Source organism: Trichosurus vulpecula, chromosome 7 (assembly GCF_011100635.1).
Source record: "Trichosurus vulpecula isolate mTriVul1 chromosome 7, mTriVul1.pri, whole genome shotgun sequence".
In the NCBI taxonomy this organism is placed as follows: Eukaryota; Metazoa; Chordata; class Mammalia; order Diprotodontia; family Phalangeridae; genus Trichosurus; species Trichosurus vulpecula.
This window is the reverse complement of record NC_050579.1, coordinates 31,880,317-31,906,715: the sequence shown is the minus strand read 5'-3', so window position 1 is coordinate 31,906,715 and position 26,399 is coordinate 31,880,317. Positions and strand designations below refer to the sequence as shown.

Below are 26,399 nucleotides of genomic sequence, written 5' to 3'. Positions count from 1 at the left end.
AGTGTGGTTTGGAACCAGGAGTGGACCAGGGTCATAGTTCATTCTGGCCCCATCTGAAGCCTTTAGAGGAATAACCAGGGCAAGATCCTCAGGCCAAAAGGGAGACTGTGGTTCTGTCACTCTGAATCAGCACAGCTTTCCAGCTAGTTGAGAGTTATAAGTCCAGCAGCATCTAATATTGATCAGACCCAAACCCAAGTTAGGAACTTGCAGAATTCAGACCAGGGGTGCAGCAACTAGACTCTGCCCTGGACCATCAGACCATTTTGGGAGCACTGAAAACTTGCATGTTCCCAACCTGAGCTGTCCCTCATGGTCTAGAATAAGACAACACTCAACATCCCCAGAAAGCTGCAATAAGACCAGCCCAGGCTTCCCTCCATGGAACCCAGCCCTAACATCAAGTCCAGAGTCAGGAAGAAGGCTGGAAGGACAAGCAAGCAAAAAAAAAGAATTCCACCATAAAAAGTTATTTTGGTGACAAGGACACTTAAGATACAACCCCAGGAGAAGACAAAGTCTACAAAACATCTATAGGCAAAGCCTCAAAGAAAAACACAACTTGGGCACAAACTCAACTAGAATTCCTGGAAGAGCCAAAACAAGAGGTTAAAAAAAGAAATTTTTATAAGAAGTTTTTATAAGTTAAATGAGAATGCTGGAGGAGAAAAATTGGAGAGCTATGGAAGAAAGAATTGGAAACTGAATTAACAGCTTGGTATAAGAGGTACAAAACCTTCCCCAAGCAACAAACTCCCTGAAGATTAGAATGGACCAAAATCATTGACTTCATGAGACAATAAGAAATACTAAAACGAACTCAAAAGACTGAAAAAATAGAAAAAAAAAAAAGGAGAAAAAATTTTAAGAATTATCAGACTACCTAAACATTATGATGAAAAAAAGAGCTTAGATAATCTATTTCAAGAAATCTGTCCAGACCTCTTAGACAAGAGGAAAAATAGAAATAGAATCCCCTGGTCAGCTCCTGAAAGAAATTCCAAAATGAAAATTCCCAGGAAAATTATAGCGCAAATCCAGAGCTGTTAGGTCAAAGGAAAAATTCTGCAAGCAGCCAGAAAGAAAGAATTCAAGAACTGAGGAGCCAGAGTCAGGATCACACATGATTTAGCAGCTATCACTATAAGGGAGTGTAGAGTTTGGAATATTTTGTTCCAGAAGGCAAAGGATATGGGCTAACAGCCAAGAATAACTTACCCAGCAAAATTGAGTATAATTCTACAGAGGAAAGAACAGAATGAAACAGAATGGATAAAAGAGAAGAATTCCAAGCATTCCTGATGAAAAGACCAGAGCTGCATAGAAACTTTAAAGTTCAAACACAGAAGTGAAGAGAAACATAAAAAGGTAAACATGATCAAGCAATCATAAAGGACTAAACAAAGATAAACTGTTTACATTCTTATACTGGGAGATGATACATGTATCCTCTCACAACTCTATCAATATCAGGGGTCATCGACGTAGTGGTTATGTTGTGATGATCTTAAGAAAAGAATAGAAAGAGAAGGGAAAAGGAATATATCAGGAAGGCAGGGAAAAGAAGCTTAGGGAAAACTGTCTCCTAATTAGGGCTGAGTTGACATTTATACAAACAAGGAAGTGGGGAATGGCTGCAACTTGATCCTCACTCTCATCTGAAATGTTCAGAGGATGAAAGAATACTCTCTCTCTCTCTCTCACACACACACACACACACACACACACATACACACACACAGATATCTGGGTACAGAAATACAATTTCCTCATTAGGGAAATAGAAGGAAAAGGGGAGATGAGATAAGGGCAATTAAGAGAGTAAAGTAAGGGAGAGGTTAGTCCTAAGCAAAACAAACTTTAATAAATTAAGGGTATATAAAATATTTATAACTTTTTTTTGAGGTGGGAAAGAATGGTTGGAAAAGTTATGTTCCATGAATGTGATGGAATTCTATCGTGCTGTAAGAAATGATGAAGGGGATGGTTTCAGAAAGACCTTGGAAGACTTCTGAGAACTGATGCAAAGCAAAGTGCAGGAAAATTTATACAATGACGAGAATATGGTAAAAAGAAACAACTGTGAAAGAACCAGGAGCTCTTATCAGCATAATGACCAACTATAATTCCAGAAGACCCATGATGAAAAACACTACCTACCTCCTAATAGGGAGGTGAAGGATTAAAAGTGCAGAGATAGATTTTTTTTTTTTTGGACAAGGAAAACTTGAAAATTTGTTTTGATTGATTATACATATTTGCAACAATTTTGGTTTTCTTTCATTCTCAATTAGGGTAGGAGGGTGAAAAGGTGGATTTCTGAGAATTGAAAAAATAAAATATAATTTTAAAAAAGAAAATATAGGAAATTCTTGGTTAACAGCAGCAACAATAACAAAGAACTGGAAGCAAAGTTGCTGCTCACTGATTGAAGAAAGACTAAACAAACTGTGGTATGTGAATGTAATGGAATGCTACCGAGCCACTGAAAAACAATGAATATGAACAAGTCAGAAAATCACTGGAATGTTTCTATGAACTGATACGAAGCAAAGCAAACAGAACCAGGAACTCTATCTATCTATGTATATAGGGGTGTGTGTGTGTGTGTGTGTGTGTGTGTGTGTGTGTGTGTGTACACATATGACAATAATGTATATGGAAAGAACAAAACAAAATTGAACAGTATAATTTTAATGACCAAGCATGGCCCTAGAGAGGAGAAAACACACTTCCCTATCCTCTGTCCAGAGGTGGGGAATTATGAGAAGTTTGCACATACTATCAGACATGATCATAGGACCTGGGTTCAAATCCTGCCTCCAATGCTTCCTACCTATGTGACCCTGGGCAAGTCATTCAACCTCTCTGGGTCTCAGTTTCTTGAGGGGTTCTCTTTCAGCTCTAAAGCTGTGATCCTATGATTAATGTGTTGGTTGGTTCTGTTGAAATCCTTCCCCCCACCCCCTCTTCTCACAGATTTGCTTCAGGGCCTCCATCTTTAGGTTCCTGTGTGTGCGCGCGCGCGTGTGTGTGTGTGTGTGTGTGTGTGTGTGTGCGCGCGCGCGCGCGTGCGTGCATGCACATTTAGTTTTTAAAAAAAAAAATATATATATATATATATATGTATGTATGCATGTGCTGGTACAAAGGTATTCTCCCATCTTCACCCTCACCCCTCAATTCTGTCTCAGGTGTTTTTCTGTTCTGCCATTTTGGCCTTCAAAGGGGAGTTATATGCACTTCTTTGTTCTTCTGCTTTTTCTTCCTTCTGTGTAGCCTTTGAATTCCAAAGGTATTCAGAACCAAGGCTATGGGTATGGACCTCAGCTATGACCCTTGATTGGCACTGAAGCTGGGAAGGCTGTTGAAGAAACATATGTTTGGTTTGTATGAACAGAAAGGCTGTGGTTGGTCAGAGTTTCTCCAACTCCCAGCTCAGAAACACAATGAGCATGATGACCAATGCCTCAAAAGCATCTTCTTCCACAGTTAAGGTCACTTCCTGATCAAGAAAGAGCAATGCAGGTTTTCACTGACCCAGGTGATGATTATGCTATTTTTATTCTGATTCAACCTTTTTTCTAAACTTTGTGCATATGTTAGTCAAATACCTTCAATCTTGTCACATTAAAGTCCTTCACACTATGCCCTGATACAGCAGGGAGAGCAGCTGGTTCAGGAAAGCAGAAGGCAGCATATATTACCTTTAAGAGGAACCCCAACCCAGGCTTCTTCTCTTGTAAGGCACATGGTAAATTTCCCCAATTCCATCTCCCACCAGTAGACTACATTTTGCTTGTCTCATCTTTAATTGGATGGAGGCCAATACATTCACATCTGGGGCCTTTAAACTTGACACTCAACATGATTCTGGATGGCCAAATGGCTATCCATTAACTTTCCTTCTCTCATTTTCCATTACACCAATATCCTTCAATTCAAACTTTCTTTAATTTGGGGTTCTCATCATTGAACAAAGAATTATAGGCTCCCCCGTAGGCAGCTTTGGAGTCCGGAATTTTGGTTTTTATCTTCTATTTTTTTTTAATTTCCTTGCCTTTAATGCACATTTTCCTAATGCGCCCTTCCTGTAGCCACAACACATCAGAGTTCTGCCTCACCACACCAGGAATTTCTGAAGTACAGAAAGTATTCTCCTAAGAAGCCACTTACAGGCTCCTGCTAAAAGGTCTGTCTCCTGGGAGACACACTGCTGACAAATTTGCAAAACTTGCAGCTCACATAGGAAATCCAGCCCCCATAGAGGAGAATTCTTTATTCCTAGGGGGCAAGAAATCAGGATGCCTCTTCTCCAGACTATTAACTTATGTGGGGAACAGGAAGTCAGAAGCACTGCCCCACTCTCCACCTGGCCAAGGACTCCCCTGATGAACCAAGGCCACAAGTCCCACAGTCCCCACCGTGTCAACAGGGAATGGGGTTTGTTTTTCTATAAACAGACAGACAAGAAAAAAATTCAGGTTAAAATGTAATTCTGAAAGGAAGGAAAATAGAAAGCAGGCAGTGGGGAATGCTTCATATTCCTAAAAGCCTTTTGTAAGTTAACACATGGTGTCTGCTTCTCTCTAGTCACCTATTTATCACTCTCCTCTTTAGAGAAGGGAAGAAAACCCTGGCTCCTTTCCTAGGGCTGAGCTTTGTGGCTAGGAGGAGGGAGGAGGTGGAGGGAGGAGGGTGCTTTAAGCATGATGCAAACCATTTGGAGCTGAGTGAGAGCATTGCCAACACAAGCTGCACTATTTAAACAAGTGAGGAAATGATCGTATATACAACATGCCAGCAAGCACACACACACACCAAAGGAAGTCGAGAGGGTTTTTTTTCATGACACAGAGCTGGATGTCAGCGGCTAAAAGGTCGATATTTTCCCTTAACACCCTTCTCAATGACTTAATCATGTTCCGTTTGCACAGAAAACTTCCCAAGAATAAAAAAAGTCTGGAGAATTAAGGGGAGGGGTGGGAGTGGGGGGGACGTTTGGCCTCGTGCTGACCTTGTCCGAGGTTTTCTCCACGTAGCAGGGGTCTTGGGGGGCAGCCAGCAGGGGGACGAAGCCCGAGAGCAGCCGATCCTCTTCCAGGATAAGAAGGGTGAGGTCATCGTCCGGGTCCTTGTACAATGGTACCTCCGACTGATTCACTGCTGTCAGTATGTTACAAAAATCAGCTAGTGTCGCCCACACATCCATGGCGACCCTGTGAAAAAGAGGGGAAAAGGAATGAGTGGCTCTGAGGTGGGATGAACTGGAGCATTCTTTGCACCCACAGCTAGGGAGGGGACTTCTGCAAACCTCTGTTAGCACGGGCATCTGCCAGGAAACCTTGCAAGGCAAGCCAGGATCCCAAGCTGAGCCCATGGCTGTAATCTGGGGGTGTTTCCATGTACTCAAAGCTAAAATTGGTTAGGGGCCTTTAAAATCCCCACCAGAGAGGAAAAGGAATTTAGAAGATCAGCTGTCTCATGTAGGCCCTGTCGCCTCTGCAGACAGCGAGCCTGGGACACTCACTCAGACACTCGAGACACAGTGCCTGAGGCAGCTCCCACAATTCCCCAGCTCTGGCCCAGCCAAGCACATGCCACACAGACACGTCACCATGGCGCCTGCCTTACTCCCCAACTCCCTACCCCCCATGACAGACATGGAGGACTCAGACATAGAATGTAAAGAGTCACATGTGTCCTTTACCCTCTGTATTTCTGCAATCTCTTCCCTCTTTCCAAGGTATAGAAATGCCCAGCAAGATCATCCCTAGAAAAGATGTCTAGGCCTCATCTCTCTTCCAAAGCAAGGTCTTTTACATATTTTCAGCAAAAAACCAAAAACCAATTTACATCAATGTCAGACTGTCTATCCCACTTCCCTGAGGTGGCTAGGGGGCACCATAGCACACAAAGCACTGAGCTTGGAGTCAGAAAGACCCAAGTTCAAATGGCCTTAAACACTTCCTAGCAATGTGATCCTGGTCAAGTCACTAAAGCTGTTTGCCTCAGTTTCTTCAACTGTAAGATGGAGATAATAACAGCACCCACTTCCCATGGTTTTTGTGAGGATCAAATGACATAATTAATATTTGTAAAAAGCACTTGGCACAGTATGCCTGGCACACAGTAGGTGCTTCATAAATGCTTGTGTCTTTCCTTCTCTCCCTCCCTTCCTAAACTGTTAGATCTGTCACTATGACTTTGGCAAATCACAAAACCTCTCTGATCCTTAGTTCTTGAGAGATAATTATAAAAACTACCGGCTTACCTGAATAGTCTTTAAGGATTAAATGAGATAATGTATTCAGCATTTAGAAAGCTATAAAATCTTATCGCAAACGTTAAATCTTATCATTTCAGTATAATTCTTATGAATAATTGTGAATTGTCTGGCCGTTCCCAGTTCAAGCTTCAGGGCAAGTGATGAGAGGAGGCTCATTCACTTTCGCCCATTGAATCCTTGAGCTTCTGGGGGCCATGTCCAGTTGTCCTGATCTATATCTTGCCATTGGAGGAGAGAGCAAAGCTAATGACTCTGCACAGCCCTCCCTCACTTAAAGCCGATTCACTTGCATATCATGGCGTCACCTCCCTGATGTCATGGTTGTCTTCGAGAATTAAGGACAAACAGCAACACAATGGCCTATGCTAGAGGCCACTGCCTAGGTAGCGGCTTGCCGTGGTTGCCCCAGGCGTGACTCTAAAAGCCAAACTAAGGCTGGCAGCAGACTCAGGTAAGGTTAAGAGACTCAGATCTCCTTGGGAAAAGCACTGAAGAGCAGACCCACTGTCCCTGGAATGCTACTCCAAAAAACGAAAACATCATCATCAAAAATTTCACAGCTCAGTCCAAGAAGTGAATGGTACAGAGCACAGGAGAACAGCCAGCACAAGCTACAACCTGGAATTTCCCTGGGGACACTGTTGTATTCAGACCCCTCCCCACCTCTCCTCTGCTTGGTGTGGGGGCCTCAACCCTGAGCAACATCGCAATTCTGGACCCTCAGACGAGGGTGAGACAAAGGGCATGGAAAGGACAAGCTGCAAGCCTTACCATGCTGGGCAGGATCTGAGGGGGGTGGGGGGTGTGGGTGTGGAGTATCCCGAGTGGCTCCAGGTGGACAAGACCAATGCTAGTTTATTTACTGGAATAACTGTACTAGGAAAATGCAGTGAAATGAAACATCTTGTTTTCAAGAGCGTCCTGGGAGCCAGGCCGGACACAGCCCCATTAATCACACAATGGCCCCTGATCCACACACACGTCCTGCAGAGGTAAATGGCCTCTATACTGTGCATGGGCAAATACACACACGGGAGAAGAGACACAGGGGAGAGGCAAATAGCTTGCTAGAGTTTCTCTCTGCAGACACCAACAACCAAACTCATTCACAAAGCTCCATCTTTTGGCTCAGCTGGGTTGGGCTGTCAGAAATGTTTAAATATGGAAAAAAATAAACAGTTGCAACACGTTTCTGTGCAGAGATCTGTCCGAGCTCCTTTGTGATGTAATGGGAAACACGGCGTTTGGGCTACCAGCTGTAGAATAAACAGAGCTTTGAGGGTTAAAAGGAACTGAACTTTCCACGACCCCTATCTGCAGAGAAGAAAATAATAAGAGGAATGATGCACTGGGCCACAGCTCTGATAGTTTATCCTCTGGTCCTGGCTGCAGAGACAAGCACCGGATGTGATAGGGCTGATCAGGGCTGCCTCTGAGGTTAGCACTGCCCATGGGAGCCACTCAGGGATGAAGAAGGCTCCTCCACCCCCTCCTCCTTCCTCCCCAGTACCCCTCTGAGCACTTGAGCCCACTGCCCAAGACCAGAAACACAACCCTGGTAAGTCCTGGTCAAATGATTCTGTTCAGGCACAGAGCAGCAATTTGGAAAATAAACAAACAGGAAAGACGAGGGAAGAAAGAAGGTGAAAAGTCTTCTATTTGAACTCCAGGCCTTGGGGTTAGAGCTGGGCGTGTACAGGATAGGGCTGCATTAATCAGGCATACTGGGAGATGGATGTAGGGCATGAAACATCCCCAGCCAGAAGGAGGCAACAGAGAATCACCACCAGGAGCTGGCCTGGTGGGAGGCCCACATTCCCCTCTCATGCTCTAAGCCCCACCATCTTAGACCCAAGATGCAGAAATCTGTGGTACCATCTGGTTCTCATTACTATGTTCTCCTGCCCAGGGCTCAGATAAACCAAAACGGACTCCTCCCAGGGATTACTGGCCCCTGCCTGGGACCCATGCCCATGCCTGACTTTCACCCATTACCACCCACCCAGTGCCAAAACCTTAAAGCTCACTCCCAGGATGGGGTGGAGAAGAGCTTCCACACCAGTGCCATTGTGAAATGAGAACAACTTCGAGTCCAGTACCAGGAGAACATGGCAAGCCAAGGGCTCTCATTCCAATGCAAAAGGCCTAACGGTCCCTCTAGATAGAACCCAACGGAAGAGGCAGGTGATGGGTCACTTTTGCCCTCCTTGAGTTAAAGAACACTGATATCTTTGGTTCTGCTTGTCTGCTTTCCTTTGGTGTCTCTCTTGCTCTCACCCCTTTCTCTCAGACGCAAGCACAATGACACAGAAGCCTTCATCACCTCTCACCAGCACTAGTGCAACAGCCCAAGTGGTCTCCTTGCTTCTAGTCTTTCCCTTCACTCATCTGTCCTCCACATCTCCCAACATGATACGCCAAGAGTTCAGGGCTCACCACGGCCCTCCCCTCCTCAGAGGCCCCCCTCTGTCCACCAGGAGAAAAGATGAATGTTCACTTCCTTCACAAACTAGTGCCAGCCTCCTATTCGAGGCTTGTTTCGTTGTATTCTTCATTCTCTCTAGTCCAGACAAAGTGGGCCATTTGCTCCTTTTCCACCATGATTCATGGCCATCTATGCTCCATGTCTACCATCCTTTCCCTCCTCACTAACTTTTAGATAGAAGCTCTGCCTTCCCTCAGAACTCTGCCCAAGCCCCACCTGCTCCTTGAGGTCCTTTCCTGAGCCCCCAGAAATGACTCTGTACCTACTTTACAGCTGTCACTTTCTCTCTGTATGTCACTTCCCCTTCCCCGCCCCACCCCCGGCCAATCCCCCAACATCTAAGGTCCTATTGGCATCTGCCTCCCCAGAGCAACAAGCCAGCATCTGGTAGGTGTTGACTGAATACTCTTGTATTCACTGAATGAATTCCCCAGCTCAGATCCTCAGATCTATTCTCACTGGCACCACCCACAGGCACCAATCTGCATGGGGTGAAGAGCCTGAGTTAGTTTTTAGGAAGTAGATCTGAAAATGGGGAGAGAAGCACTTTGGAAAGAAAGGTGAAACACCTACAAGAAGATTCAAGGTTAAGATGAACCTTGGGGCCCAGACACCACCCTATCTTTCACTGGCCATATTTCGGGAAATGGGACTATTAGTTCTTTGTAAAGCACTTTCTTCTCTGTTAAAAGGGGAAAGGTCTCAGCTTATCCCCACTAGCATAGCATTTCCAAAGTGGCTCCTAAGTCTCCAGGGCTCAAAAATGTACCTGAAGAGTTCTGAGTGACAACTTCTGGACCCTGGAAATTACTCATTCTCCCAGAAGTCCTGATTTTCTCAACTAACTCCAGTTCCAATGGACCCCTTTAGGGCAGCTATGGGCTGCAAGAAGACCCTCTATTTTTGCTCTGGAGCCAAGGGAAATCCCGAAGGAGACCCTAGGAGATCCTCAGTCACTTTGAGGTCTGCAGTTGCAGGCTGGTAGCTAACACCCAAAAAGAAGACATTCGATACCAGATTACTCGAGTAGCCAGAGTAACCCATGGGCAGCTATCTCAGCAGACACAGAACTGCCACCAAACTACTCATTTCCGTATCCTCTTCTATGTTTTCAACCAACAGTTTTAAGGCTGAGAAACCTACACAAATGGCTAAGAGGGGCCCAAATCCCAAGAAAGAAGAAGTTACAGACACCTCGGGACCATTTCTCTAAAGGGGTTGAAGGTAGATTTGTCTTTGGCTGGTATGCTTGACTTCACTTCCTGGCCAAGTTCTAGAACATATTATTCCCCTGACAGTTTGAACACCAGTATAGTGCCTTGCATAGAGTAGGCACTCCATTAACAACTGGTGAATTGAGCTGTGTGCTTAGAAAGGGAAGCAGAGATATCTAAGAGCCAGATGGGTTCATGAAATTTAGTTCTTGGCAGGATCATCTTATTTTTAAAGGATTACTGGACTGGGCAGAAGAGTCTGGAAGGAGGTCTCTAGTGGAGTGCCACAGGGTTCTGTCCTTGGCCTCTGTGTTTTAACTTTCAGATAATTAGATCCAAAAATATTAAAGAGACTCACAGACTAAAAAGATGGATCTGAGAAGATGGAATTTAACAGATACAAATGCAAAAACTATGCTTGGACTCAGAACACTTTATCAGCTGAAAGGGGCATAGTTAGATAACATTTTGTGTCAAAAATCCCTGGGGCCCACGAACAAGATCAACACAAATCACATGGTAGCAAAAAAAGTGAAGGTGAAAGTAGGTTGCATCACCATGAAGAGAAGTTTAGTGTCCAGAATAAGGGAGACCAAAGGGCCAATGTCCTATGTTCTGGCCAGACCACAATGAAACAGAGTTCATTTCTGGGTACTAGACTGTAGAAACAATGACCGACTTGAAGGCATTCAGAGAAGGTAGAGCCAGCGGATGGAATGATCAAAACTACCCCATCAGAAGAAATCGTGACATTTGGTACAGAGGAGAAAAAGACTTCAGGGGCAACAGGATGGCTATCTTCAGGTGGAGGCAGGATCAGACGTGCCATCCAACACCAGGAAGGAGAAATGGGATGATGGCTTAAGTTGAAGGAACAGATTTCAAATCAACCATTGGGGCTGTCACAAGGAATAATGGACTCTTCCTCCAGCACCTTCTGGAGTCCCGGATGCCCATAAGTGGGAGCAGAACTCCCAGGATGCTGTGCAGGTCAGGGGTTCCAAGGCACCCCCTCCCAGTCCCTTGTCTGGGGTGTTATGTTGTTAGGGATGAGTTCCTGTTCAGATAAAAAATATAATGGACGACCCTGGACCTCACTGTAACTCTGAGTCCATGATTCCAAGAGTGGCCCAGCAGCCTCCCACCGTGGGGCACACACCACAAAGCAAGACAGTGGGCTCATCCCTGGAGCCAGAGCACCAGGCACCAACTCAGGAGGGAGAGGTCGAGGGCTGGGAGCTGCAAGCATACATGCAGAACCAGGGCTTGATCACCTCCCCACAGACACACATTCACTTACTCCACCAGGACAGGAAAAAAATAAGAGTTAATTTACTTTTTATTGCCTCAGAATTCCAGGGTTTAATGTAGCTGTCAGTTTGAGTGCAGAGCAGCTGCCGGCCGATACAATGCAGCCCAGCCCAGTCCAGGTGATTGGGGAAACACATTTCACACAAATGGACCAACATACACTCTTGGCTTGTTGTTTGGGGGATATTGACTCAGGGATCAGATTAACCCTTCGGGCTGAGGTTAGTTCGGCAAACAGTAATCAGAAAAGCAGCTTTAGTCAAAGGCACTGAGAAGCCTTGGACTCTGGGATTTTTTATATTTCAGGGGGAGGGGGGCATTTATAACCTAAGTTATCCTGTACAAAATGCTCTCTAATAACAAGGTGTGAGGCTCATCACTGTGATAACAACAATGACCTTGACTTGAACAGAGATAGAGTTGTGCCAGCTCTGTAGGTGAAGAGGTCAGGCAGGCCCTCATTCCATGGGGGAAGGGAATGCTCAAAGGAATCTCTGCCCTCACGGGGTTCTGTCCATCTTTCTGGTAAGCCCAAGGTAGCGCCGAGCACTCACACACGCCACCATTCTGACTGGTGATTAATATCAAGCACAATGACCCCATGTTACAAGCCTGCAGGGGCCTGTGGAGGTGGCCATTTCCTGTGTAATACCAGCTCGTTTAAACACTAACATTCAAACTCCACAGCTGCAGAACAAACCCGGAAAGAGCTGAGTGAGAAGAAGCCCTGCATTGTGTTTCAGAGCCATAGAAGATCAGAGAAGTAATACAGATGGGAAACGAGTTGGGTCTTTTGGTTCCTGGGGTGAGGAGAGCTGGAAATATGGCTGAGCCAGCACAGGACCCAGACAGAGAGAAGCCTGGAGAGAGGAAAAAAAGACAACCTCACAGGCTAAAAGCATGGAGAGGAGAGGCACAAGGTCCTAGGTATAGGAAAAATGGAAATCCTTGTCCTTGGAACCGTCCAAAAGGCTACCTGAGAGCCAGGCTGCAGGTAGAACACCAGGAGATTTGCAGGTAGAGCAGGAACAGAATGAAGTGCAACCTAGAAGGAGTGCCTCAGAATGGGGACAGCTGACCAGCTCCAAGAACCTGGGGTCAGGAGGGCCCCCTGCACTTAGCTGTGCTGGCATAACTCTTGCAAGGCTTGAGAAGCAGAGAAAGCATGTCACCCAGGTGCCGCAATGATGTGAAAAGGAAACACTACTCCCTGAGTTAAGTGAAAGAGAGGCCAGGCAGGCGAATATCCTTCTGGGCCAAGAATTTTTTCCTTTGTGATTTTTTTTTTAATGGTAAGAAATTAGTGGTCTATTTCCACTTACAAAAATATATCAATTTTGGACTTGATAAGGACACTATCAAACTGCCAACATAAAACCAACACTGCCCAATAAGGCAAACCACCCAAATCGTCAACAGCCAACCAGCATTGCTTTTGCAGCCATGTACAGTGTAGGGGTCTGAGGAACTCCCAGGGCCCTGACCCCAATCAAAGATGTCAACTAGTCACAAAATCAGGGGTTCCAGAATTTCACGGGCACCAGAACTCCTCTTTTTGAGGCCTCTAAATCTACAGGTGAGGGAATCACTGGGCTCCATCCTCCCTGAGCCACTAGTCTCTTTAGTCACTATCACATCCCTCCGGTGTGTTAAACCCATCAGTACTGAGTGTTTGGAAAAAAAGCAGCGCCCCTGGGACCCCAATGTCTCTAATGCAGGAACAGAGTCTGGGGCCACCCCCCAGTAGGTATTCTGATACTTCTTACCTCTCCTAGCTTTCAGTGATTGTAATCACTCTGACACATCTTCATGGCTAAGCACATGTTGGAGCCAAATAACCTGAGCCTGGAGCTGGGAAGTCCTTCCCCTGGGGTCATCTATAACCTGCTGGGGTCAGACTGAACACAGAGGCCAATGCCTCCTCCTCTCACAAGAAGTTCTTGGGGAGAATTGGGGGAATGGGGAGGGGAGGAGCTTCCTCCCATGTCTCCTTACTTAGCATTCTGAGGAAGAGGAACCCCTGGTGCCAGTTTGCTCTACTGACGCCCCAACGTGGAGCCAAGGAGACTGGGTGGGGAGCCAGGCAGCAAAGGGGCTTCCCACAGTCACCAAGACTTCCTCGAAGGAAGTGCTGATGGGTGGTTACTTGATGACCTCCCCAAAAGCCTTCTCAGGCCCTAGCATCCTTGACAGGTCTCTCTTAGGTAACAGAGGTCCTCGTGTGTGTACACGCATGTCTGTGTGCACTCTTACACAAATGTGTTTGATATATAGCTCAGCTAAGCGGTCTCAATCTCATTTGGCTGTCTTGGTAAGTGAGCTCACTCTCCGTGACTTGTGGTCCCAGGAAGTCAATGTCCCAAGGCAATTAGCTTGACACCTGATTTCCTAGGAGCAGGGGCTCCCTCACTAAATGATCCTCCTCCCAACATTCTCTCTACCCCAGCCCAGCATGACAGTCTCCCAGTTCCTGGCCTCCTCATACACCTTCTCCCAGAATGCTTTGCAACTTTATCTGCAAGCCATGGAAAAGCAGCAAGGCCAGGAATTTTTATTTTTTTTTTTAAATTTAAGGGGACTTGAATCCAACAGTGTGATAAATGTATCTGAGTTACAATTAGGAAGATATATAGCATCAGAATGCGAAGGTCTGGGCAGCCTGGTGAAACGCGGGCTCTCCAGAGCCCCAGCTATGTTTCCCATTATGTAACCCTGGTCATGGGCAGACAGCCAGACTCCAAATGAAAAAGAGACTCTGGCTTGGCACCAGTTCTATTTTCCTATCCTCATTCGGGGTCAGCGCAGTGTCATACAGCTGCAGAGAAAGCTCTGGGGATTAAACCTGGGAAAGACTCCAAGACCAGGACCTGGGTTCAAGTACCAGCTGAAAGCAATAAACCAACTGCCACAGCTGGGCTGAGTTTGGACATTCTCAAAGTCCCCTGACTCTTTCACTTACTGAGAAGCAGAGATCAAGATGAAGGAGGATCTGGCCGCACTCAAGGCCACAGAGGGAGGTGAGCTGTCCCACTGGTTTGACTTCTTCGGAGGTTCTGGGATGGAATGGGTCCCCCTGCTTGGGAGCTTGGACGCTTTTACCTCTGCTCTGCCATTACTCAGGGCTGCCTCTCACAACTTTCCATTTGCTCACTTGGCAAAGTGGGAGTGCCAGTCTTTTCTTCCTACCAGAAGACCTGGCAGGAAGGGACAGAGGAAGAAGCTTTGACTTCACAAAGTGGAGCACCCCTCCAGTCTGTGGGGCTGCTGCTCTGAAATGCCTGAAGGCCTTCATCCTGAAGAACAAGTTTCCCATAGGCTGCAATAAATCTTTACAAAGAATTACCAATAGACCCAAATCTCCAAGTCTTTATAACATCATGCTGCTAACAATTCCTAAAAGGACTCAGCAACATGGGAGTTGGCATCTCCAGGACGGGAAGTGAGAGGAGGTGTGTCATCTCGACAGGGGCTGTTAACAAAGCCCCTAAGGTTCTGCCTACTGATCCCTAAGTGGCCCAATTTCAATCTGTGTCTCAGTAGGTCAAAAGGCATGAACCAGCTAGGGGTTATTAGAGTTGGTGAGGTCCTACTAGCAGGCATGACCTGATGGAATATGAAGTGGCCAAGGAGGAATCTAGAGAGGTGAATGGGATCAAATATGCAATTTCTCCAGAAAGTAAAAACAAAAATTGAGAAGGTGTTTTTGTCATTTGACGCCTATTAAAGATGAAATAGCGAGACCCAAATACATAAAGAAAAGGAAGAAAATGGCATTCAACGAAGGACAAAGTATATCATTGAGGGATACGTCAGGAAGAATACCATCAGGAGGGATGCCTCAGGGATGGGAGGGAGATGGTATGTCCCAACAGGGCAGCTCAACAAGGATGCAAAGAAAATAATAAAAGAATAAAAAAGAAAGATGAAGAGAGAAGGTCATTTCCTGTTCCTATGAGGATGCCAGTACAGTTGAAAACTAGGGAGTCAAGACTTGGGCTTTGATACCTGAAGAGATGTTTGGGTGATGCAATTCCTTGTAAGTCAGGAGAAAAGGGTCTGCCACAGCTAGGTTTGTTGGGTAAAAGAGGTAACCGTGAAACCTTTTCAAATAAAATGCTTGCTGTGTGCAACAGGCAGCTCCCTGTGACTCCTGAGATAGGGAAGCAGAAATGTTTTCAGCTGCCCACTCCTTGCTTGGGGAGGGATGGGCCACAACTCAGGGTGGGGATTAGCTAAGCCTGGTGATTGGAACCATCTAACCTGGGTCCACTCTGTTGGACTCCAAGTACCCTCGATGCCCACAGCAGATGAGGCTGCTTAGTGGCTTTCTAGACAGGCGCCAGGATAGCAGAACTACCCCTTCACCCTGATCTGGCACCCCTGAGTCTCTGCCAGCTGGACTTACTAAGGGGGAAGAGGCAGAAAGATGTTTTAAGTGCAAAGAGGGACTTGAGTTTCCCACAACCCAGTGACCTCTCCCTAGCCTGATCTGCCCACAGGACAGAGATGGGATGCCCAGGGTTACAGGGGCTTGTCTCTTGGGCAACATGGGTCCAAGCAGCTGCCTGATCAAATCTGCTCTCCCAGTGGGGGAAAGAGAAAGACCCAAGAGGGCTAGGCAGACTCAGCCAGAGAGCTGAGCCCCGCCCCACTTCAGTTCTAGGCGGCCCAGGAAGCCGTCAGGGCCGGGGATGGCTATGGCTAGGACCACGTGCCTGGCTGCAGTTTGAGCCATTGCCCAAAGATGGGCAGCAGCTCACACAAGCCGGCAGTGGGCCATGGACTGCAGCATCCAAACAGAAAACAGACTCTGCACCCCGAGCAAATGAGGCCCAGCATTTCCTGTGTGAGCTTTCCATTTCCTCAGCCAAACAAAAGCCAACTGGAGGGAGGGAATGAGGGAGGCAGGCAGTAAAAGAGGAGAGGAACAGGCCTGATGGCCCTAGGCCCTGGTGGATGTGGATGGGGATGTGTGTACTGTGCCTGGGGGAACAGTACTTATAGGCCTGACCTCCTGGCAGCCCAGGAGAGGCTACAGGCCCCAGAGGGGAGGGAAGGATAACAGCGCATGCTCAGCATCAGCTTCAGACACTTGGAGATCTTGGCCCTTCCTCGTCCTTTTCTTTCCAAAACTGAGCAAATTGCCTAGTCCGAATTATAGATTAACGGCCTGAAAAGTCTGAGGCAAAAAAACGTTAACCCTTTGGGGAGTGCCACTGGGAAACTAGCTGCTCCCCAGCCAGAACTGTCAGCTTCTTTGTTGTAGTCCCAGCCGCCCAGCTCAAGACTGAGCCCTGGCTCACCGAGCCTGAGCCTGGAACACATTCTGGCAGCCGACGGAGAACTTACAGGAGGGATGCTGAGAGCTGCTCACTGCTGTGGCCACCACCCACACAGACATGAAACTTGGGGGGAAGTGAAGCCCATTGTTGTAGAAGGGGGCACAGCTCTAGTGAGGAGCAAGGGTATGAAGGGCAGGGTTCAGGAGGCAGCTTCAGGCCAGGAATTCCATACAGACAGATCAAGTTATGCTGTGCAGGAACGTCTACTGAGGATTCTCTTGATGTGGGTCCTTCACAAGCCTGTGAGAAAATGGCCAGCCCCAGAGCTGTTGCCAGAAACACACAGCCCAAGAGAATGCCCCTCAGCAGCAGCCCACGTAGGAGACAGCAGCCGATCCAAGTCACCCTAGACGGCGGCCCAAGCATCCATTCTGTCTAATGGGCTCCAGAAGTCTGGCCAGAAATGGTCAGGGGATGTCCTCACAAGACAACACAGCTCAGAAGGAAATGTGAGATAGGTGGAGTGGGTGGAAACCCAACCCAAACCAGGAAAACAAGGAGGGCATTAAGGGAAAGGCAAGACCAAGGCCTAGGTGAGGGAGCAGAGAGAGCAGGGAAATCGGGCAAGGGCAGCAATGCTAGGGGAGGGGCAGATGTACTCACTGTGTGGGCAGATCAAGGGATGTGGGGGGAGGGTTCCAGGTGTCCGGATAACCAAGCATCCAGTCTGACCAAACTTTCACACTGGGCAGTAGTTCTTTCAGGTCTGGGAGGAAGGCTGACACCTTGATATCATCCTGGTCTTCCTCGTCCTCGTGGGAGGACGGGTGAGCTGCAGAGGCAAAGGGTGAGAGCTTGGCCTATGTTGCTGTGGCCCCAGGTGGGGCTTGGGGCGCTGGGATGGCAGCAAGTTCTTAGGGGAGGGAGACCGAGTCCACAGGGCAGCTGGGCCTGCAGGCGATGGAAAACCACCAGCACCTAAGAGGATTCTGAAAAGTAGGACAGAGAGAGAACCAGTGCACCAGGCGCCCCCCACCCCACCCCCCATTTCTGAGAGCTCTCCCTGCCTCCTTTGTGGCCGAGGATAGTGTGGCTAGGCGTGAGTTTCCACCTCAGCTTCTGGCCCAAAACACCTGCTCTCCTGTAGCACTGAAGAAGGGCCCAGCTAAAAACTGGTGGCATTTGGGAAGCTGAGCTAGAGGGATACTACTCACCAACCTGATCTTTAATGGAAGTCAATAAGTTACCTCCAGCCATCCTTTAAATACACCTGCAGCAGATCAGTAAGGAAGGCCTAGTGTTGTCCTAGGTCCAACTTAAAAAGGACATGGAATTCTCTCCCTCCCCAGAAACAGATGCACCTGTAGCCTCACCCAGTGAATCCAGGACCCCTGGGCCAAGGCACCTATAGCACTCACTATGTACTGAACAAGAAGTGAGAGCCTAGGAGGTTACTTTCAATACCTGGATAAATGAACATATGGAAATCAATCATTAATTGCGGACAAAAGGGAACATATTTCAGCATTCAAAGAATTCTAGGTTACCTGCTTAGCATCAAAAGCCCAAACCCTAATTCCTAAAGGGTTGAGAAAGGAAGGAGACAGTAGCTTAAAGAAAAGGGGATCTGGAGAGGGGGTAAAAACGGTGAAAATGACAGGGTGAGGAGAAAAGGCAGACAGAGAAATCTGTGAGGAGGAAATAAATACTATGACAAAAGGGAAGGGGGGCTCTGGTGCCTGTCTGGGCAAGGCCTTGGACAACCAGAAATCCCATCAGTTAGGGGCCCCTCATCTGCATACCTTTAGCAGATTCCTTTAGCAAGTAGGTGCAGCGCCGCACTAGCAGGGAGAACATGGCCAGCCCCAGAGCTGTAGCTTGTTCCTGGATCACCGAGCGGCATTCCTCTGAGAAACAATCTAAGGAAAGACAAGTGACACTGTCAGCATCTCAGCCCCTGCTGCTCCACCATCTCCACGCACCCGCACGAGACAGGGGCCAATCAGGCTGGGCCCATCTCACCAGGCTGGGTTCTCTGGGCTGAGGAAGGAGATGAAGGAATACAGGTCTGGGGACTGTGAATTCTCACTCAGCTGGTCTGGCTGGGCCTGGGCCTACAGCATCCCCAGGCTGGCTCCTACCACTGAGATGATGTAGCAACAAGTAATCAAGGAGCATGGAAGCAGTTTCTCTATTGTAAAGGTGTTCAAGGACCGAGATGGGGGGTGGGCTGGGGGAGGGGGGCAGATTTCCTTCGTAGGTCCCCAGATGCTTCTTATCTCAGCCTTCCTTCTCACACTGTCCTTTCATTAGGGGGTGCTACCCCTCAAGACACAGATGACACATTCTCACAGTAGCTTGGCTTCTTTCATTCCTTCTCCTAAACCTGGCTTCTGATTATAAGCCTTTCTCTTTTCCAAACCTCAACTCTAACTACAGGCCCTGGCCTGTCTGACAGCTAGAGTTATTTTGTTGGGGGTGGGGGGGTATTTGACCCCCAAACACTTGCAAATACTTCCTCTTCCAACTCTACTGAGATTCCTCTCTGGGTCCCTGGGGAATGGTGATTAATGAAGAGAGTCCTCAACCTTCATCTTTCAGGAAGGGGCCACGTAGCACGTATTGAAATGAGCCAGGGGGCCAGATCTGTAACCTGGCAGCAGCTGACCCAACTCTTGTTTGCTATGGAAGAGAATTTTTAAAATCTCCTAAGTACTCAAAGGACAATTAGCTGCATATTAGCTGCATGTTCAAACTCCAGCCCCGCTGGCATTTCAACCTAAACAGCCAAGGGGAGGCACCTTTTGTCAATGCACTGGTCACACTCATCAATGGGGTTGAAATGAAGCAGTTATCCAGGGAGATGCCACACAACCACTGTTATTCCCGCTGAGGTTCTCCTCTATCTCCTCCCTATGGAAGCAGATCTGATAAGAACAGCCAGAGCCAAGCCCAAGTCACTTCTGAAGGCTCTGGGAGTGGCAGGGAGCAGGCTGTAGGAGAGGTAAGGGAAAGGGCTTCTGGAGATCCACTAACAGGGAACTCTCTAGTGCTTTCTCAGGAGATGGAGAAAGGTGAGGAGGACTCTGTGAACTAGAACCACAGGGAAAGGCATAACTCCTGCTAGGACTTAATGGGATAGGCTTTGGGAGCTCAGCTGCACATCACTGAGCCTGAGTACAGGGCAACGTTGTCCTGCACCCAGTCTGGGCTCCCACCTTCATCACTAAACTAGGCTGGAAGGCAGTGACCACCTGGATTCCAGCCTTGGGAAATGGGATGAGAAACCAAGATAGCCTAAGCAAGACAGCAGGGTGAGGATGACAGAGCCCCTGAAGGTGCAGTGGTCTTCATTTTAGGAAAGAAGGAAGCACAAAACTCTTTCTGAGCTAATGCCTGACAGGCAATTTTTCAATGTGGGCATAGCTCTCCCAAGGCCATAGCTAGGACATAACCACTGTAGCTACCCAAATATTCCAGGTCAGAGAACACAGCCAGTCCTGGCCACTGACTGACAGGATTCAATTCTGAGGAGGTGGGGAAAGGGAAAGAGTTCCTAACTCTTCACTCTTTTCCTCCCATTTCTCTGTTCACAAAACCTATTCCCTAAGTTCTCCACGACTAACTACAACTGAACCTTCCGATGGTCACGCCTCCAGGTGCCCCAAGTGAACAAATCCAAAGTGGCAAATATCCGAGGTGCTGTGGATGTCCTGGCCCCTGTCCTGCCTCTGAGGCTTGTTGGTTCTGGTGAAAATTCCCAAAACAGCGAGAGTCCAGAGGCTCAGCAATGAATCCCTAGTTTCCATTTCTCCCAAATTTTGGATAGAAAGCCAGAGAGTGCTGGGTCTTACACTGTGGTCCCTGAAAGGTCTTTGGCCCCACGATCTGATCCCATTCATTTGGCTGCACTGGACGTCTCTTCCTCCCTCGGCAGACCCAACCTCTCTGAGATCTCTGTTATTGTTTCAACAGCTATTTAAGGAGAAGGAATGGCATCATTCCTTTGTTACACCTTTGCACCTTGGAATTTGCCACCATAGATGCCTACTGGTTTCAATACTCATACAGTGGCTGCCCAACCCAGATGGGACTGTAAGTACCAGATGAGGTAGGTAGCAAGAGAGTGTCAATTACTAGTATTATTAGAATGTCATCAGTCCTGTACTTTACCCAACAAAACCTTAATCCCCTGTTAGCAAGGATTCTTTCACCTTTCCACTATGCCACAGAGACATAATGTTGTTGTGTGTGACTCCACATGATCCCATTTGGGGTTTCCATGGCAAAGATATTGGAGTGGTTTACCATTTCCTTCTCCAGCTCATTTTACAGATGAGGCAAACAGGATTAAGTGACTTGCCCAAGGTCACAAAGCTAATTGGTGTCTGAGGCAGAATTTGAACTCAAGTCTTCCTGACTCCAGGTCCAGCACTCTATCCACTGCACTACCTAGTTGCTCCAAGAGAGATACAATATTGATAAGCAAAGACCAACTGTGGGGGCAGGGGTGGGAGGCATGAATGAAGGACAGGGAACAAGATGGATTGAAACACTGCAAAAGCAATCCCAGGGAAAAAGGCCCACTTCTGTCCTCCACCCCTTCCTGTGGGTTGCCACATTGCCAGGGAGCAGGCTCCTGCCAAAGTGTACCAGCCAGCTAGCCTTTCTCAGACAGGCCATGAGGCCTTAAGGACAGAAACAAACTCAGACAAAATAGACAAAAGTTGGGGCAGGACAAGCAGAGTGCATGTCCTCTGAGGCTACCTTTCCCCTTCAATTCCCTCTCGCCAGTAAGGCCTGTCATGTTCAGACCAGCTGGGCATGCAGCACCCCATAGGAGGGAATGTAAAAAGGTTGAAGGAGCCCTTAGCTGCTCCGGTGGGGGGGGGGGGGGCGGGCAGCTAAAGCTCAGAGGACCACAGTGCAGACCCTTTCATCTACTGGGGTGAAGAAATGTGGTGGCAATGGGAGGTTACTTGTCACCAGGCCCATTTCTGTTTCATGACAAATGGCAGCTCTGGGCCTGGAAGCCAGACTCAACAAATTCCTACTTTAAGCTGATGCTGTGGCTCAAAGCAGGAGAATGAATAGGGGTTGTCACCACTTGATAGCAAAGGGGCAATGATGGGACTCACAGTTTCCCATCACGGCAGCCACTTCAGTTAGGCCCTATTTACTTAGCCTTTGCCAACGAGAAATGGGGAGAAGTAGAAAGACAGCAATTCTGCCTTGGGCCCAGGGATGGTTTAACGTGCTTTATGTCTACTGTGCCCTTGGCAGCAGCTCACTCCTCTCTTCTTGTGTCTGGGCCCTTCCAGATGCTTAGAGAGGGAAGCTAAAGCCCTTTGCATCTCTCTGCTTGGTGCCTAGTACACATCAGAGAACTCCGTTTTGATCGAAGTCAGGTGGGTCACATAACTCACTAAGAATATGGTTTCTAGACCTGGCTTTTCCCTTAATTGGATATGTGACCTGGAGTGCCTTCTTTTCAAAATGAATGCAAGCATGAATGAATGGATGGATGAATGAATTAAAAAAAAAACTTAATAAGCACTTACTATGAGCACAGCACTATGCTAAGTGCTGGGGATACAAACTGAAAAGCAAGACAGTCTCTGTTTTCAAAGAGCAGGCATTCTCCTAGGGGAAGACAACACATCTAGGAGGCTTCAGTTACCTAATCAATCCGTTAGTACTTATGAAGTGAACACTATATGCCAGGCACTTCAAGAACGTGCTGAGGGTGCAAAGAATGAAATCATTTCGACTGTCATTCTACATTCTACAGAGGAGACAAAGGGACAACGTCTAAGAATATCTTGGGGAAATTCAAAGAAAATAAACACAAATACAAAGTGGACTGAGTGAGATGACAGACCCTTGCGAGGACAAGGAAAGACTTCAGGTGCTAAAACTTCATCCTGATGGAAGAGTGGAACTCTTCCATGAGGAGGAGGAGGAGGAGGTTCTACAGAGTGCATTCCAGGTATGGTGGACAAGAAGATAAGGGATGAGGTATCATGCATGATGCATAAGGATCAGAAAGAAGGCTAGTATGGCTGCGTCACAAAGTACAAAGGACTCATGTCCTATGATGCTGGAGAGAGAGGACTGTGAAGGGCTTGTGCTCCTTTCTAACCTTACAGAAATCGGGACAATTCAATCAAGAAGACAACTGAATCAGGGCATGTTACTGTATTATTAATCACTGTATGGCAGGCTGGGGGCAGGGGCTACAGGAAGCCCCCCCCCCCCAATTCTCTTAGCAGCCCCTTATGCAAACAGCACCTTCTGCCCAGGCCCTTGGAAGGTATCAGAGATCTGACACCAACCTAAAGAACACTCACCTAGTCTGCCTTCATGACTGAACCAGAACTGGACTGGCCTTTGGGGAAGGGAGCCTCCTGCAGGGGGTGGGGAGATGAGGCACTGTTGGCCTTGGCATGTGCCTGAGTTCCTTTGGCGTTATTTCAGGTAGCAGCAGCCTGACCCAGAGCTGAGGAACTCATTAACACTGCTAAGTGGCCTTTCCCCTTATTTCCAAAACTAGCCTTTTTCCAGAGTCAGAGGGGATGGACTTGGCTAACAAGAAGGGACGGAAACACTCCCTTCCTAGAAGGAAGTCACCTGAGATATCCACTCAGTTCTGTTTCTTCCCACATACTCTGAGAAGGGCAGGTGATCATCACTCCATGGCTCGCTAGAGCCAACATGTTACCTGCAAAGGGGGTGAGTATCTCACTCCTGTGTATCAGGAGATTCGTTTTTCTGAGAACATTATATTCATGGAAAACATAAACCAACTGTCGTCAAAGTTGTATGAAATCAGGAAATGGAGGGGCCGGGAGAAGGTTGCCATGTGGCCGGATGTTATGTATTTCTAATTAGTGCTATACATCTTTCAACAGTGAGTGTCCTTCTGCTGGGAAACACAGCACACTGCCCTTGTTATTGTAACTGTCAGAGAAGTGCTTAAACAGATAATCTCCAGGAAAAGTGATAAACACATCCCCTCTCCCACCAGTGTGTGCACAACAGGGCTGCCAAAGCAAAGCCGGGCCTGACAGTTCCAGGCTGGCAAGACCTTCTCTGCAGGAAACAGGAAGAGGGGAATCGAGCAGGGCCAATAAGAAACCTGCCCCATCTGCCCCACGCCCTCAGCCCCGTACCAGGGGCAGGAGCACAGCCAGGCCTCTCCAACCTCTCCTAGGAAAGGCACCATAGTTTACAGCAGGGGGCGGGGTACAGGGAAGAGAGCCGCCCTCAAGTCAGGAAGGCCTGGGCTCAAGACTCACTTCTGACATACTGGGTGTCTCTGGGAACATCCTTAAATGTCCCAGCATTCCCCAGCTCCTCTAAGGAGCAACGGCCGAAGGAGTTTCCTTACCAGAAGCTCCCTAAACCAACAAAATCGCAGGGCCAGACAACATTTGGTTTGGTTTTTTTGAGGTTCCAACACCAATAAGCAACTGAACTTCCCTCCACCTTCCTGTCCTGTAGCACTTCCTCACTGGGGAGCGAGATACAGGTAAATGACAGGCTGGCCCAGACTGGACGCTAAAAGGATGAAAAGGACCTCTGAGCACACTAGCAGTGATCTGAGCATCTGATGAAGGGAAGGCAGGGATGGCTCGGCTGCTTGGTTAACAACCAGAGAAAAATGCAGACAACAAAACTTAGTCAGTGAGCCCCTCCCCAGCCCTCACCTCCCAAAGGGAGGGGAGAGTGGTCAGTTACCCTCAAACTAACACCACCTGGAGGTGATTTACTAGCTCTTATCTCTCAGACACAAGAGTGCTTTCCTTATGAGTCAGTCACCAGTCAGACAAAGGGCTGGCAGAGCTGCTGAGCAACCCACCCAAACCTCCCTGGCTACAGGAAGTGGGCAATGAGAGACTCATCCAGCTGCTGCCCAATCCCCAGGCCTCCCTGAGGCAGCAGCTGGCTGAATGAGGAGATGGAGGAGGAGGCAACAGCAGGAGCAGCGGCTGCACACAAACCAGAAAGGAACCAAAACTCAGAGCAAAAGCAGAGCTATTTTACACACACACACACACACATATACGTGTGTGTGTGTGTGTGTGTGTGTGTGTGTGTCACTGTTAAATCAGGTACCACTCGAGTATAGCTAGGCAAAACATCAGTGCAGAATACCTCAGGGGCATCTTTCTATGTGAGAGGCCACAAGTGGAACTGCTGGATGACGTCCCTGCATGGGCAAGACAGTATCGAGGGAGAAAAGAGGCTTGTGGAAAATGGCATTTCCTTCTGCTATGCCTACCAAATCTTTAAGAGTCTCCAGAATTGGAGAACTTTGACCTTGTCTAGTCTAGGCCTCTTTTAACAAGCCACAGACTTGGTGAAGAGTAGGGAAAATCTTTCACTCTGAGTCACAGAGAAGAATCTGGCCTCCTTCCCTGCTACAATATATCCTATGTACCTGATTATGTGTGGGACACCATGAGCAACTAAGCCAGTAGGTAACATATACAAACAATTCTGATATATGGCAGACTGACAAGCAATACAAAAATTACACAGTGCTATGGGAGTTCAGAAACACTGTCTAGCTGTGGAGGCTCGGTAAGGTTTCAGGAAAGCAGCAGCCTCTGAGTTGGCCTGGGAGGATCCTACAGTCATGTCCAGAGTGAGGATAGACCTGGTTTTTAAGGAAACCAGGGATCCCAAGGACCATAGGATAAAAGATAGAGAGAGCTCAGGAGACTAAGAAAGTATCTAATCTAACTCACTCATTTTATAGAGAAAAGAAATGAGGCCCAGAGGTGCAAGGTCACAAAGAGAACAGCACTGGATTTGAACTCAGGCACTGCACAGTTTTCATGATGCTAGGCTGAATGGGAAGGGATGGGGCAAAGGGAAGCCATTCAAGGTGGGGAGAACAGCATGGGCTGAGTCAAGGAGGTAGGAAGGTATGGAGTCTGGTGGGAAATGAACGAGGCTGGGGAGCCAGGTCAGAGACACATGACTCCAGAGCATCCCTCGCTCCACTCCCCGCCTCCCCCGGCCAGGAGAGCAGAGACACATACATGGCCACATCTAATGGCTTTGCTGAGCCCTCCTCCTTGGCCTGACAGTGTGTGTTGGGCCCCCTCTCACCCTCTCTGCTAAATCCTCATCCAGATCACATGCACGGGGCTCTGTGCTGTGCCCTCTTCTCCCCCCACACTATTCCACTTGGGGATCGCTTCTCATGGATTTAATTGCTATCTCTACAGTGATGATTCTCAGATATACCAATCCTGCCCTAAACCTTTCCAATGACCTCCAGTATCCCATCTCCAATGAAATGTCCTGTAAACATCTTAAACTCAACATGTCCAAAGCAGAACTCATTATATTCCACTTCACCCCCCCCCCCCCGAAAAAAACCTCTCTTATTACTGTTGAGGGTGACACCATGCTCCTGGTCACCCATATTCCAAACCTAGGTACCATTCACCTTATACCCCAGCTATTGCCAAGGCCTGCTGACATTAACCTTTGTAACATCTCTTGAACATGCCCGCTTCTCTCCTCTGATACTGCCACCACTCTGGTACAGGCCCCTCATGCCTGGGCTAATGCAGTAGCCTTAAGTCTCTCCCCAGTCTCTCCAGTCCATCCACCACTCAGCTTTCAAAGTGCTCTTTGTAAAGTGAAGGTCTGACTCTGTCACCCCTGGCCACTTTACTCAGTGAATCCCTATCACTCCAGGATAAAATATAAAAACCTCCGTTTGGCATTCACAACATCCCTACCCCATCTTTCCGGTATTCTTACGGCTTCCACCCCTCTTACATACTCTGCAAACCAGT

The 26,399-nt window shown here is 47.7% G+C and overlaps 1 protein-coding gene across 1 annotated transcript in view; it reads right to left on the bottom strand.

The window, feature by feature from the left end:
• The window catches only part of SMG6 (SMG6 nonsense mediated mRNA decay factor), a 170,421-nt gene that overhangs the window by 67,480 nt on the left and 76,542 nt on the right, over positions 1 to 26,399 (bottom strand). The window contains exons 11-13 of the mRNA XM_036768507.1: positions 18,384 to 18,500; positions 17,245 to 17,413; positions 5,018 to 5,219 (exon numbers count right to left, since the gene is read on the bottom strand). Of these exons, the coding sequence (XP_036624402.1) occupies positions 5,018 to 5,219; positions 17,245 to 17,413; positions 18,384 to 18,500 (488 nt within the window). The remainder of the gene's footprint in view (positions 1 to 5,017; positions 5,220 to 17,244; positions 17,414 to 18,383; positions 18,501 to 26,399) is intronic.